Source organism: Chelonia mydas, chromosome 12 (assembly GCF_015237465.2).
Source record: "Chelonia mydas isolate rCheMyd1 chromosome 12, rCheMyd1.pri.v2, whole genome shotgun sequence".
Lineage (NCBI taxonomy): Eukaryota > Metazoa > Chordata > Testudines > Cheloniidae > Chelonia > Chelonia mydas.
The window spans coordinates 16451237-16466696 of record NC_051252.2 but is presented as its reverse complement, the minus strand read 5'-3'; the positions used below and the strand labels follow the sequence as shown (position 1 = coordinate 16466696).

General features: G+C 40.8%; 1 protein-coding gene across 10 annotated transcripts in view; it reads right to left on the bottom strand.

Moving 5' to 3' along the window:
• Positions 1-15460, bottom strand: part of ZNF423 (zinc finger protein 423) — a 317131-nt gene that overhangs the window by 99248 nt on the left and 202423 nt on the right. For all 10 annotated transcript variants that reach the window (XM_037877860.2, XM_043526243.1, XM_043526245.1 and 7 more), the window contains one exon: positions 11207-14430. In XM_037877860.2, the coding sequence (XP_037733788.1) occupies positions 11207-14430 (3224 nt within the window). The remainder of the gene's footprint in view (positions 1-11206; positions 14431-15460) is intronic.

The window sequence follows — 15460 nt, the reverse complement described above, 5'->3', positions numbered from 1 at the left end:
AGTTGTACCTCGGGGAAAGGAAGGTGTGAATATATTTTGTACAGGTCTCCCATTAGAAATCTTGGAAATCCTACAGTAATATGAGAAATAATTTCCTTACACTGTTTGTTGTGTGTTTTCTGTGTCATAATGTCATACTAATGAGGCTTAGCTGCAGAAACCAGGAGACAGTGTGAAGATGCAATTATAAGCCATTTATTCAAACAGGGAAAATGTGGTTTGTACTCAGATTGACAGTGGTGTGTACTCTGGCAGTGTGACAGGGAAGAATCCAAAAAATAATTTGCAGAGAATAAAATGCACTCGACAATTTAGGAATTCCAAGTTAAACCAAAAAACACCAGTGCTAAACTTGTGCAGATTTACAGATCTCTCTACGACGTCTCCCAATGCCATTTTTAGGGGAGCTAATGTGGCCTATAAAAGATAAATTGGATTAGATATTTGTAAAGTATGTAGAAATATTAAAATGTGTTCATGCGTGGGTATGAGTAAATAATACATGCACATTTGAACAAACACTGATTATCTAAAACATAAATGCATAACTACGTGCTTAATACGTATGCTTAATTAGTGCAACAGAGCACACAAATGAGGTGCACATTTTTCACAAGCACTTGTGCACGTGCAGTTTAGAAAAACTGGGCCCCTTCTGCATAGAGTTTATTAGGAAGAAATTTTTACCACAGTAATATTGTGGAGTGGCTCTTTCTGCTGCTATCACACTATGTCATGAGTACTCAGGGCCTGCCTCTCCAACTCCTATTGTGGACAGCCCCATAAGTGTGAGTCTAGTCACTGTTAAAAAAACAAAACCAAACCAAGCACCACGTTCTCAGTGCTAGCCATTAATGGTAGAATCCCACTTTTGTAGTTAATTCCCCAGCACTCTGAATTATTTACATTTGTGTATATTTTAATATCTAAATTATTTCTTGTTGCATTCCCTCCACCCCTAAGCCCAGGTGTTGAACCCAGTTTCCGGGGCAGCAATAAGAAATCCAAGGATTTGGAGGAGTGTAGCAGGTGACTGCGTCGCCCTCCATGTACGGGAGCCAATTTCCTACAACACTTTTCTGAGGAGAGAAAAAAATAGGTGCCACCAGTATTTTCATTACTACATTCCACCTCAGCAACAGGTTGGAGATCAAGATTAATGAACATGGCACGGTACCATAATAACAGGTGCAACTGTCTATATGTTTGCAGTGTTGTTGTAGCCGTTTTAGTCCCAGGATATTAGAGAGACAAGGTGGGTGAGGTAATATCAATCATTGAACCAAACTTCTGTTTGATGAAAGAGAAGTTTTTCAGCTTACACAGAGTTCTTCTTCAGATCTTGGAAAGGAACTCAGAGCATCACAGCTAAACACGGATACCCCACACCAGAGAAGTAGATCACATCATGGAACAGGTCATCCAAATAGCCCAAGAGAACCTGCTTCAATACAGGGGGGGGAAAAGCCTCTGACCATACATCCCTAGTTGTCACCAACCACCCCACACTGGAACCCATATGGGGTATCATCAAAAAATTACAACACATACTTGATGGAGACTACATCTTAAAAGAAATCTTTCCTCAACCCGCCCTCTTCTGGCCTTCAAAATAACCCCCCAACCTTTTCAAGCTCATCATCAAGCAAGCTCCCCACAGACCAGGACCCACGAACTCAAAGTGGCACTAGACCTTGCCAGAACAACAGATGCAGAACCTGCAGACATATCTCCACTGCTACGGTGATCAATATCCCCAACAACATACCTTTCAAAATCCATGGGTCCTGCATTTGCCTATCACAACATGTGGCGTACCTCATCCATTGCACTAAAAGTCCCAATAACAACTATGTTGGTGGAAGCAGATAATCACTATGCTCTCAAATGAACTTATATAGAAAAATGATAAAAGACAAAAACATCATATCACCCATGGGTGAACTCTTTTCACCAAACTATCACTTCATATCTGACCTCTCAGTACTCGTCCTCAAAGGAAACCTGTACAACACCTTCAAAAGACAAGCCTAGGAGCTTAAATTCATTACTTTGCTAGACACTAAAAATCATGGTCTTAATAAAGACACTGGATTTATGGCTTATCACAACAATCTGTAACCCATTAACCCCACTTTTTTGTCTTATGACTGCAGGGATATTAACAGGACACTTTACCTTGAATGGTCCCTTAGAATACGTGTTTTACTTATGCTAAACAATCTGTTCCACCTTATATTTAGCTATGACACTCTTGAGTATCTTTCCCAGACCTGAGGAAGGGCTTTGTGTAGTTTGAAAGCTTCTCTCTTCCACTAGCAAAAGTTAGTCTAATAAAAGATATTACCTCACCCACCTTGTATCTCTGTTTATATGAATTTTATGTACACACAATGCATACTGTACATAGTGTGTATGTATGTTGGTACACACACAGGGCCTTACATGTTGTAAATCATTATGGTTGGTTTAAATGTAGTAACATGAGAGAAAATATGATAATGGGATAAAACAATATGCTGTTGGGTGAAAACTGATTCAATAAGCCAACAGCACCTGTGCAGAGGGAAATAGTTTGGATTGGATATAGACCACCAGATGAGTCAGAAATGTCTCCCCTCCCCCCGCCTCCCAGAGTCCAGCCTAAAATGTGGGGTGCAAATGGAAAAAAGGTTGGGTTTCTGAAGCACTGCTTTCCAGGAGTTCGTCCCAGCGCTTGAGCATGAGTGCAAACACACACACTTACCTACATAAACCAGGTAGACATATATATGTGCATATACACAGTCACACATACACATACACACACAGGTGTCCCTAACTCACAAGTTCACCTCAGAAAACATTGGAAAAATCAAATGGCCACATTCAAAATGTGAAATCTTCCCCTCCTCCAAAAACTTTTAAGTCTCGATCTAGGGTGTTGATTTAGATCCACCTCTAGTTAAAATCTTTCATCAGTTAATTAACTCATTAGTTAACAAGGACACTGGTTCAGCTCAACTCATTATTCAGACCTTTAAAATTACATTAACACGTATTTATTTATAAAGAATTTTCTTGTGAATTTTAGTGCTTGTGAAAGATATATATTGCCAGATTTGGAGACTGAGTTTTGTTTATCCTAACCCAGGCAGTGAGTCCGAACTTCCCTATACTACTCAGCCAACATACAAAAATCCCAGCTTGGACAGACTGCCTTTGGAGTGAGAGGGTACATTTCAATCTCCATCTCAACTCAATCCTTGGTCTCAGCTGATGTGCACACACACACAGAAGGCCACCAAACAGCCTTTTGTGGTGATCACCTGTACTTATACCCTAGCAGTAAACGGTTCTATAGCCTATTATCAATTCCCTTTAAAAATATCAGCAGGCATGTTTTTTAATAAAAACCCACAAAGTTAGCTTACTCATAGTATCAGGAATAACCCGCCACTGCCATTCTTGTGGGAATCATGGATCCTGTGATCTTCATATTTATTTGTTAACATACACCACTTACTTCTGGAGAATTTTGGAATCAGTGGGTGGATATGATGACAAACTGTTGAACAAACTTCACTAAGAGAAAGCTTATGCTTGAGGTGCTAATGGGATGCATGTAGCACACCTCTGAATGAGATGATTTGACTTTCAAGAGCAGGCTTAAATTCCTCATGGGGTCAAGAAACTTAAATCCTCTTCTGGCATGGAATAACAGAATGATAAATAATAAATAATAACAACAACATAAGACTTTTTGGGTGATGGGGTCTTGTATTTTTCCCCCCACAAATGGCTATTGTTCCCAAGGGTTTTCCAGACTGCCCCCCTTTAAACCTGGAAGTAAAATCCTGTTCTACATAGGTAGTGAAAACATTCCTCCATTCAGGTAGCTTTACAAGGGAAGAGAGAAAGAAAAAAAAATAGGGAAGAAACTATACCCCAGAAGAGAGTAGGGAAGAGAGAGAACTGAGTGATGAAGCAGAAAACAGGATCTGTTCACCCCATTTTCCAGGTCTCTTCAACTTGTTCCCTTAACATGTTTACTTTAGGTGGGTCATATAGAACAATGCAAATTAAGATGGCTATTGAACTGAAGTCCTGAGTGTTTGCCACTGTCAACGTTAAGCAACTGTAGCTTAAGCTACAGCAATAAAATTATGAGAAATGTGTGCCATAAAGAAGAAATAGCTACATTTTTGAGTGTGGGAACTTAATTTCTCCAGTATTAAAAATATGCATCCAGACATCATCTGTCTCAAAACTAAATCAACCAGGCATACCCCTCTGGATGAAAACGTTAGCCACGCTTGTTTTTTCCAGCAAATGTGTAAGAGCCTATCAATGATTATTCACAAATGAAGCCACTTCCTAGAAAAACGGAGACTTGATATACAGTGTTTGTAATGAAAAATGAAAGCATTAATTCTAACATGACCAAGACAGAATAAAAGGGCTCAAAAAAGGGAAAGCAGCCAGAGTCCTCAGGATGGGCTGTACTAGAGCAGAACATACAATACCCAAATTCAACAGAAGGAAACATTAAGAAATTCCTAGATGAGGAAACCTTAGCCTTATTTGTCTCTGAAATAATTCAAAAAAAGCTATAAGAATCATAAATACTGCTGAAAGTGGTGATTTTAGAAAGTGGTAAGATTCTACAACTAGAGCTTATTTTATGTATCCCTCTTGATGATATTTGGAATGAAATATGCTTGATATGCCTTGAAAACTATTAATGCAGGCCTCAGATGCAGACATTTCCTGAACAGAAAGCAGAAATTTCTATCATTTATGATTTTGACACAAACAAAAATAACTTTGTAGGATGCCATGTTTGGATGCCACTGAGACTGGTGCCTTAGAAACACCTGAGAGAGACAGAAAGAGATGACTACATAGATAATACTTCCTTATATATATTTCAAATTCCAAGGGTAGTTGATAAACAAGCAGAGAATGCAGCATTACACTACATGGTGTACATATTTTCTCTAATTTATTTTGATTGGTAGAAAATACCTGTCACAAGATCTCTGAGTGCACCTAACTCTTCCAGTTCTTGATCCTCATCCAGCTGTCTCTAACCAACTTTGAAAAAAATCAGTAGAAACATCCACACTGAACACAACAAAAACAACACTCGTTTACCCTTTCAGAAAGGGGAAGTGTGCCAACGGTTACTATAAACATATATGTCTAGAAACAGTATAAACGGATTCTCTCTTTCCTGCTGTATCTTTTCTTTCTCCCCTCTCTTTTCATCCATCAGCTATTAATACCTTTTTTTTAAAAAACTATCCCTATATTCATTTGCCCTGGGGGTTTCTACTGCACTTTTAAGTTTTTCCAAGGTCTCTTCTGAAAGCCTCAACTCTCACTTGCTTGATTTAAGCATAACTGGCAGTGTGATTTTGGGGGCGGGGCACTCTGAGTACCTTATATATCTATACACATCCTTTCCTTTCCACTTTTGTACTAAGGACATCAATATATTCTGTTGCTTACTGAAATGTGTGCTCCTGTTGTTTTTAATCTAATCTCAGTGTAGTTTCTCTATGACTATATTTTTTTCTAAGCCTCAACTGTTCTTTCCTGTGTTAAAAAGCAAAATCAATAGAGTGTTTAAAAAAAGAAATGTAGAAGTGATCAAGAATTACAGAGTAGTAATTCTTGCAGTCAGAGTAGTAATTCTTGCAGTCTACTCAGCTTGTATTGTATACTTACAACAGCCTGAGTAAAGAATTGCATTTTACCTGTTGTACAGCATGCCAACAAGACTGGAGAAGAGGGATTTTCTTCAATCCACCTAGCCTAGTTACCTTAGAACATAAGAACGACCAAACTGAGTCACACTCATGGTCCATCTAGCCCAGGATCCTGTCTTCCGACACTGTACAATGCCAGATGCTTCAGAGGGAAACAACAGAACAGGGCCATTTACTGAATGATCTGCTGTTAGCCAGCCATAGCATCGGGCAGTCAGACATTTGAAGACACTCAGAACATGGGATTGAGTCCCTGACCATTTTGGCTAATCCCCTTTTCTTAGCGGTTCCTAACATTCTGTTAGCTTTTTTGACTGCCACTGCACATTGAGCGGATGTTTTCAGAGAACTATCCACTATGACTCCAAGATCTCTTTCTTGAGGGGTAACAGCTAATTTAGACCCCCATCATTTTCTACTAATAGTTGGGACTATGGTTTCCAGTGTGCATTACTTTGCATTTATCAACCCTGAATTTCATCTGCCATTTTGTCGCCTTGTCACCCACCTTTGTAATTCTTCTCAGTCAGCCTTGAACTTAACTATCTTGAGCAATTTTGTATCACCTGCAAACTTTGCCACCTCTCTGTTTACCCTGTTTTCCAGATCATTTATGAATATGTTGAACAGCATAGGTCCCAGCATAGATCCTTGGGGGACCCTGCTATTTACCTCTCTCCACTGTGAAAACTAACCATTATTCCTATCCTTTGTTTCCCATCCTTTCTCCAGTTACTGAACCACAAGAGAACTTTCCCTCTTATCCCACGATTGCTTAGTTTGGTTAAGAGCCTTTGTTGAGGGACCAAAAGGCTTTCTGATAATCCAAGTATTAGTATTACTGTTAGTCTGTATCCACAAAAACAACGAGGAGGCCGGTGGCACTCTCAAGTTGCAGTGGGGGAGGTTTAGGTTGGATATTAGGAAAAACTTTTTCACTAGGAGGGTGGTGAAACACTGGAATGCGTTACCTAGGGAGGTGGTGGAATCTCCTTCCTTAGAAGTTTTTAAGGTCAGGCTTGACAAAGCCCTGGCTGGGATGGTTTAGTTGGGGATTGGTCCTGCTTTGAGCAGGGGGTTGGACTAGATGACCTCCTGAGGTCCCTTCCAACCCTGATATTCTATGATTCTATGATTAAAGACTAACAGATTTATTTGGGCATAAGCTTTCGTGGGTAAAATCCCAGTTCTTCAGATGCATGGAGTGAAAATTACAGATGCAAGTGTAAATATACTGGCACATGAAGTGAAGGAAGTTAGTGAGCTGTAGCTCATGAAAGCTTATGCTCAAATAAATTTGTTAGTCTCTAAGGTGCCACAAGTACTCCTTCACCTTACAAGTGGAGACATGGCCAATTCAATCAGGGTGGACGTGATCCACTCCCAATAATTGATGAGGAGGTGTCAATATCAAGAGAGGGAAAATTGCTTTTGTAGTGAGCCAGCCACTCCCAGTCCCTATTCAAGCCCAAATTAATGGTGTTACATTTGCAAATGAATTGTAGCTCTGCAGTTTCTCTTTGAAGTCTGTTTTTGAAGTTTTTTTGTTGAAGTATGGCTACTTTTAAATCTGTTGTAGAATGTCGAGGGAAACTGAAGTGTTCTCCTACTGGCTTTTGTATGTTACCGTTCCTGATGTCTGATTTGTGTCCATTTATTCTTTTATGTAGAGACTGTCCAGTCTGGCCAATGTACATGGCAGAGGGGCATTGCTGAAACATGATGGCATATATCACATTGGTAGATGTGCAGGTGAATGAGCCCATGATTGGTGCGGCTGATGTGGTTGGGTCGTCTGATGGTGTCGCTAGAGTAGATATGGGCACAGAATAGACAACGGGGTTTGTTACAGGGATTGGTTCCTGGGTTAGTGTGGTGTGTAGTTGCTGGTGAGTATTTGCTTTAGGTTGGGGAGCCGTCTGTAAGTGAGGACTGGCCTGCCTCCCAAGGTCTGTGAGAGTGAGGAATCATTTTCCAGGATAGGTTGCAGATCGTTGATGTCCTGGAGAGGTTTTAGCTGGGGACTGTACATGATGGCCCGTGGTTTTCTGTTATTTTCCTTGTTGGGCCTGTCTTGTAGTAAGTGAATTCTGGGTAGGGGTCTCACAATTTTCCCTCTCTTGGTATTGATACCTCCTCCTCAATTACTGGGAGTGGACCACATCCACCCTAATTGAACTGGCCCTGTCAACACTGGTTCTCCACTTGTAAGGTAACTCCCTTCTCTTCATGTGTCAGTATATTTACGCCTGCATCTGTAATTTTCACTCCATGCATCTGAAGAAGTGGGTTTTTTACCCAAAAAAGCATATGTCCAAATAAATCTGTTAGTCTTTAAGGTGCCACCGGACTCCTTGTTGTTTTTTCTGATAACACTCCTTCTCTATATGCTTTTTGGCCCCCCTCAAAGAATTCTAATAGATTGGTGAGGCATGATTTCGCTTTACAAAAGCCAGGTTGATTCTTCCCAACAAATCATGTTCATCTATGTATCTGATAATTCTGTTCTTTACTATAGTTCCAACCAATTTGCCTGGTTTTGAAATTAGCCTTACTGGCCTGCAATTGCCAGGATTGCCTCTGAAGCTTTTTTTTTTTTAAATTCAGTGTCACATCCGCTCTCCAGCAGTCATCTGGTCCAGAAGCTGATTTAAGCGATAGGTAATGTAACAGTTAGTAGTTCCGCAATTTCATATTTGAGTTCCTTCAGAACTCTTGGGTGATCATCATCTGCTCCTGGTGACTTATTACTGTTTAATTTATCAATTTGTTCCAAAACCTCCTCTACTGACACTTCAATATGGGACAGTTCCTCAGGATTTGTCACCTAAAAAAAGTGGCTCAGGTGTGGAAATCTCCCTCACGTCCTGTGAAGTGAAGACCGATGCAAAGAATTAATTTAGCTTCTCCGCAACAGCTTTGTCTTCCCTGAGTGCTCCTTTAGCACCTCGATTGTCTATTGGCCCCACTGCCTGTTTACGACAAGCAAAGGTAAACAAACTTCTATTCTGAAAATACTACAGTGAGTTATTATTTTCCAAAAACAGCATAATTCTTTAAAGATCCTTGTGCTATAAAAACATTTTAACAGACCCAATCTACATGTTTAATCCCCAAAATGAAGCACTGACAGTTACTTAGCCTGCTGATATCACTGTTCAAGTACAGAAGCGATCAGTAAAGGTAAAATCATGAATTATTCCAAGTAACTTGCGTATACACCATACAGGTTTCAGGCATTAGCATATGTGCAGGCTGCAGGCCATAGGCACCTGTTTAAGGTGCTATGTGGTGTAGGCACAAATGCTGATTTTTCATTATCTTCTACAAAGGAACTAAAATCTGCCCTTGCGGGATGAAATTCAAAGCATTTACCTTGTTGAAGAACTTAAACTCTCCCCTGAGAGAACAGGTATGGAAGCTCTCACTGAAAAGAGAGAGTTAAAGCAAGAAATTAGAGTAGAAGACAGCAATGTATTCCACTCCTGACAGATGAGGGGAAGAGCATGAAATATTTTAGGCTGTGTGCACAGCCATGTGAAAAAGGAATTAGTCCCACAGAAAAGAATAGGTCTGTTTCAGAGAATTGAGAAGGAAATAAAGAACTGAGAAGTAGAAAGAAGACAGTGACCTACTCAGAGACTCAGCTGAACTCTCAAGAGACATCATGCTGAAGGAAGGGATATTTCCATTCCTTATTTTATTCCTCTGCAGAATTAGATGTATATCACAGCTGGAGGCAGGTCTAGTCACATATTCACTTGTCCCAGTGGGAGCAATATCCAGTTGTACTAAAGAAGCAACTAAAACAAAACAAATTTTCATTGAGATCGAACCTGGGATGCTGACACAATCTACGAATCACTGACAGGATGCACTATGAACAGCTCTATCTGAGCCCATTCTGTCTGCACTGTCAGGACTTGAGGTCTTCTTGCATTTACTGAACTGCTCGCTCAGTGTACTCTAAAAGCATCTTCAACTCTGTTATTGCCCACTGCACCAAGAATCATTTGGGGGTACTTTAATTAGCAGACTAATATAAGGTGGAGTCTATGGCTGGGATTTTTCAGTAAGAGCAGGGCACCCAGCTCCCTTAGTAAATACTTTTGAAAATCTCACCCCATTATCTTTCATTCAAAGTGTCAGAGTGGTGTGACTGGTATTCCTGTCACTGCTACTGGTCTGCTGAGAAGAGTTCCCAAATTCACTTCTCATTCCATTTGTTCTTCACAGTGTAAGAAGTAACCTGGCCCAACCATGAACTAAAATTTCAACAAACAATTTTAAGACACCATAAACAGCAGACACAATAGATTTCATGAGCAGGCTTCTAAAGGCTTGCTTACATACTAAATTAGCCAAAAATCTTAAAAGTAAAGATGTAAGACAGCAGACAGTCTGTGAAAACTAACTCTTCTCTCTCAAGAACATCACCTGTACACTCTACAAGAATTTTTGCATCACATAAGAAAACTACTTTCATTAAGGGAAGGAAACAAACCAATTCCAGATTTCACAAGTTAAATACTGCTGTGCAATATCCTCTGGTGATTAAACAGCTGCTAATAATTATTTGAGTATCAATGTGGCCAGTATGGCACCTGAGCCATAAAGATACTGTTTCTATTTCCTTTTTGAATTTTTGTAAGGAAGTATCTTTCTTACCCATAGGTTTTTCCAGGTCTCTCTCTCTCTCTCTCTCTCTCTCACACACACACACACACACACACAGTGAGGAAAGCTGCCGCCGCCCCCAGAAAGCAGGGCTCATATCCATCTCTCAAGGTCATATAGCAAGACAACTAACCTCTCTGAAGCAGTGACTCAAATTTTACGCAAGGCGATGCAAAGTTTTGAGGGTCTTTCACTAAATCTTTCATTCCAATCTCCTCCTTCTCATATTTGGTGCCTGGTCACATGTTCACCAAACACCACAAATAAAGTAGACACCTCTGCCAAGAGGCTATATAAAGAAAACAAGCCTCTTGCAAACCTACCATCCATTCTAATTAACTCATTCCTGGGATGTGGTAAAGTGAACTATTTAGAATTCCTTGCTCCTGGATACTGAAAATATCTTTTTCCATGAAAGTCTCCCCAGTTTCTGCAGATCTGCAAACTCAAGAAATACTCAAACTTATGCACAAACCCTGACTTCTGAATGAATCGTTCATATAGCTCAACTTTCTGCTGAAAACTTCAAGGTAGGCTTGCAGTATGAACCCTGATACCCTGCCATACATAACTAAGAAGTCTACAAATCTGTGTGATGACTATTTTCTCCCTGTGCAGTGCTATGCTTTGTTTATAGCACAGGTCATTCTCAAAAGATATTTTTTTTACCATTAATTTTATAAAATTTGAATTTCAGATAATTAAATGCTTTGTATAGTTACTCTAGTGGTCTACATTGTGTGTAATAAGAGATGCTAAAGTTCAGCAGTACTTACTCTGGGAACAGGGGATGTCTGGGTACCCTTCCTTTGGCCGCTAGTCTCAGGTGTCAGGTCTCGGTGATCTAACTGAATGTGGTTCTCTAGGTCTTCAGCACTTTCAAATTTGACACTACACTCTGGGCACCTCAGACTGCCACACGGTCTCTCATTCACTTCCTGGGGGGTCAAGCCCGAAGACTGTCCGTTGGTACCCCTGGTCATGCATCCAGCACACAGGCCATATGGCAGGCCGTTAACATCCAGTTTCACCAAGTCCTGCTTGTTCCGGAACTCTTTCAAGCACAAAGCACACTTGTAGAGTTTCTGCAAAGCCTGACCATTGGGAGAAGAGGCTGCAGAGTTTCCTGCCAATTTCTGCATATGGAACGTTCCATGAATTTTCAGCTCAAGGGTAGAGGTGACTGTCTGCATACAGACAACACAGCGAAACCCAGTGAGGGAATTTCTGAGATCCGGATGCATCTGGCAGTGCTCAATAAATTCTTCCTCACTCTGCAGTGGCATTTTGCAGATCCTGCACGTTCCCGTATCCAAACTCTTGCTATGAGTGACTTTGTGCTCTGTCAGGGTCAGAAGGGACGGGAAGCGCTCCCCACAAATGGGGCACATGTAGTGCTTAGCTGGACCTCGGTGGGTCTGCATATGCTCTCTGAGGCCATTTTCTGAGAAAAAGGTCCTTGAGCAGATGTTACACTTGTGGCTACCTTTGATGAATTCTGCTTTCTTCCTAGAACAATCATCCTCCCCAGGTCTAATGTTATGATCTCTTAAACGATGGTTTTGCAAAAGGACTTCCATGGTATAGGCAGCCCCACAAATATCACAACCATACATTGGCTCAGAAGCATCTACATCATCCTCACTAGCCTCATGACTGTTTGAAGTATCCGGATTCTTCATCAACATGTTCTGGAGATCTGCAGCTTCCGTCTTCTTATTAGTTGGGGTCATGCCATTAGCTGTACCATTCTCAGCCCCAGCATCAAAGACACAATGTTTCTCCCGCAAATGTTTTTCAAGCAAGATGATAGCATGGAAAGCTTTGCTGCAGAACTTACAGTTGTATTTTTTACTGTGGGTTGTGATGTGGCACTGCAGTTCTACTTCAGTGCTGAAGGTCTCTCCACAGAAGATGCATTTATGTGACTTTGTTGGATTGCCCAAATGGCTATGCTTTACATGGATCTGAAGGTCCACCTCCTTTCTAAAATCCCAATTACAGGCTGTACAACGATACATCTTCTTTTCATTGCTATGCTTGACTGCCAGATGTACTTGGATAGATACCTTGGAATCAAAAACCTCTTGGCAAAGGGTGCAGTGATACAACACAAAAGTATGCATGTCCAGCAAATGCTTCTGCAAATCATCCACTGAAGAAAACTGTTTGTCACAGCTCTCACATACATAATGGGTAGAAGTTGTCATGTAGTGTACTGTGAGGTGCTGCAGGAGAGATTCCTGAGAATCAAAATCTTCTTTACACTGAGGGCAAGACTGTTTCCTTAAAAGCAACTCCAAATGCAACTTTAAATGAGTTTGAAAACTTTCAAAATTAGAGAACTTTAGATCACACTGATTACATGGGTATTCACCATTAGAAACTGAGTTTAAGCTGGCAGAAAGCCGCTGCCTTTTAGGGGAAGAGACTTCAACATCAGAAGAAACTGGACTCTGCTCTGCTTTTGACTTCTTATTGTGTGCCAGAGGAATGTTCTTGTGGTTTTCTTTAATGTGCTTTGTAAGCTTCAGGATGGAGCCAAAAATGGGGGAGTTTGTGCAATAAGGGCAAGAATAAACTTCCATAAAAGACTGTGTTGGCTGAACGACAGGGGAATCCAATTTTGAGTTTCCTACATTGCAGTGAGTTTGCTGAATATGCTCAGTCAAGGATGCTTCCGTCAGAAAGCCCATGGAGCACTGGTTACAGAAGAAGGCATTGTTACCATCTTGAGGGGTAGCACTTGGTCCACAGTGAGTGATGCGGATGTGCTCCTGTAGGCTATTGATATCCGCAAACATCTCAGGGCAATAGTTACAGTGAAAGGCAGAAATGTTGTTAAACTGCATCATGGGATATGCATGGTTTTTGTGCACCTTTCTGACATGTTCGTTCAAGTTGTACAGCGTAGGCATGGAATCAAGGCAGATCTGGCATGTGTGGCTTTGTTGAGGTTTGTCTGCATGAATGGTCTTCAAATGGATCTCCAGGACAGCAAGGCTGTTGAAGTCACGCTTGGAGCAGTAAGGACAGCTATAGGTGACTTTAGACCAGTTCTGGCCTTCCTCTCTTTCCACTGATCTGATCTTCTTTTGTCCTCTCAACGGTTTTAAAGTGGAGTCCGGAGTGGAGCCTCGTTCTACCGATGCGCTTGAATCAGGTGTTGCACTGCTCATAGACGCCACACTCCCCAAGACTGGGTCAGGGCTGACACTGTGGTTGCTGGAATCAGGTTGTCTGTGGCTATCCAAGTGGCAATAGACTTCTTCTACTGAAGAAAACTGCTCGGGGCACATAGGGCACTTGTGTTTTTTGTTGGCATGGGCTTGATGAATGTGGGAAAGCAGTGAATTTTCATCTGCAAATACTTCAGGACAATGAATACACTGCAAATCTGCCTTCTCAGAAAGCTGTGGGTGGCGTGTCATTACGTGCTTCTCCAAATCTTCTGTCTGACTGAATGTCTCTTCACAGTAATCACACATAAAATCATCCTTCTTCACCTCTTTCTCAGTCTTTGCCATATGTTCCTTGTTCTTTTTATGAGCTTGCATGTGACTCTGCAATGAGCTGGTGGAGGAAAAGCCACGCTTACAGACAGTACACTTGAACGGCTTGCTCGAACTGTGGGTTTTCAGGTGAATTTTGAGGTGGTCGCTGCGAGAGAATGCTGCCTCACATTCATGGCAATGGTACTTTTTATCCCCCGTGTGAAGCTTTATGTGGCGATCCCTACTTCTCTTATGCTTAAAAAGCCGGCTACAGTAGGTACATTTGAAAGGTAGTTTGTCACTGTGGATCTGCTCGTGCCTTTTAAGGTAGCTCAGGCGAATGAAGGACTTATCACAAAACTGACAGGGATACGGCAGGCCAGTCCCCCCTTCCTCCTCCCCGATGCCGAGATCACACCCATCTCCTATCATCTGAGTGGGTGATGCAACATCTTTGCTGGAGGGAGATGAAGCCACCCAGGAGAGTTGTGGGTCGTCATCACCATCTGTAATGGGAAAGCAGAAAGGAGATTAAAAACAATTCCCAGTGCATCTGTGAAATAAGGACAAAGCCTCTCAACAACACTGTGGGCTTCTGCTACTACAGTAAAAAAAATCAGCTGCTGAACAAAAAAAAAAGACATAAATGTCTCTTGAATTTTAAAGGATGCTTGAGAAAGAGGAAGAGAAGCACACATTGTTATGTAAGTTATGAACATTCAAACATCTAGCATTGATATAAGGCCCTTTTCTTTAGCAGGCTTAACTACTCACTGTACTGTAAAAGAACAAACAATAAGTAAACAAAATAAAATGCATTGTGAAGCAAAGCAATACAAACATGTCTAAGAGCTACAGTATTAAGTGGTCACCTGTGATTTGGTGGGATTTTTTTTAAATGATGCATCAGAATGATTTTAAATAATATCTCCTTTTAACAAAATCTTTTCAGTTCTTTCTTGAAATTGAAACAGATTTAAAAGGCTGCACAAAAGCGGTAACGTAGAAAAAGCAAACAGAATTCAACATCCATGTGAAATAGAAGCAACAGATTTGAGAATACTCAGTTGAATCTGTCAAGAAATTTTGATTGTTACCATATTCATTGGCTTAGAAAGGCAATGTTGTCCAATTGCAAAAAAAAGACTTGCAATAAAAAGACTAATAATAATCTTTGGAGATTTGAGCGTGTGTCATCACCAGAAAACCAACTTCAGGAACAAAAAAACAGCACAGCCAAGCCTGTAATGACAGAGTGCTCCCACTTCCATGGCTCAAAGATGAGGGTTTAGAAAATAGTTCATAAATCAGTATTTTCCAAAAGAAACACAATGAACAGAAGAATGGTTATTTTAAGAAAATACATAAAAAGTTAGCATATTTCATAATTTGAATTGTTCACCAGATAGAGAACAAAATGAGTGCAAATGTAATCCTTCCACAGAGAATGCTGAAGATGTCAAGTTAAGTGAAGATGCCACTAGTCTGATATAAAACTGAACCCTGAATGAAGAACAGTGTAAAACTTGTGAGAGT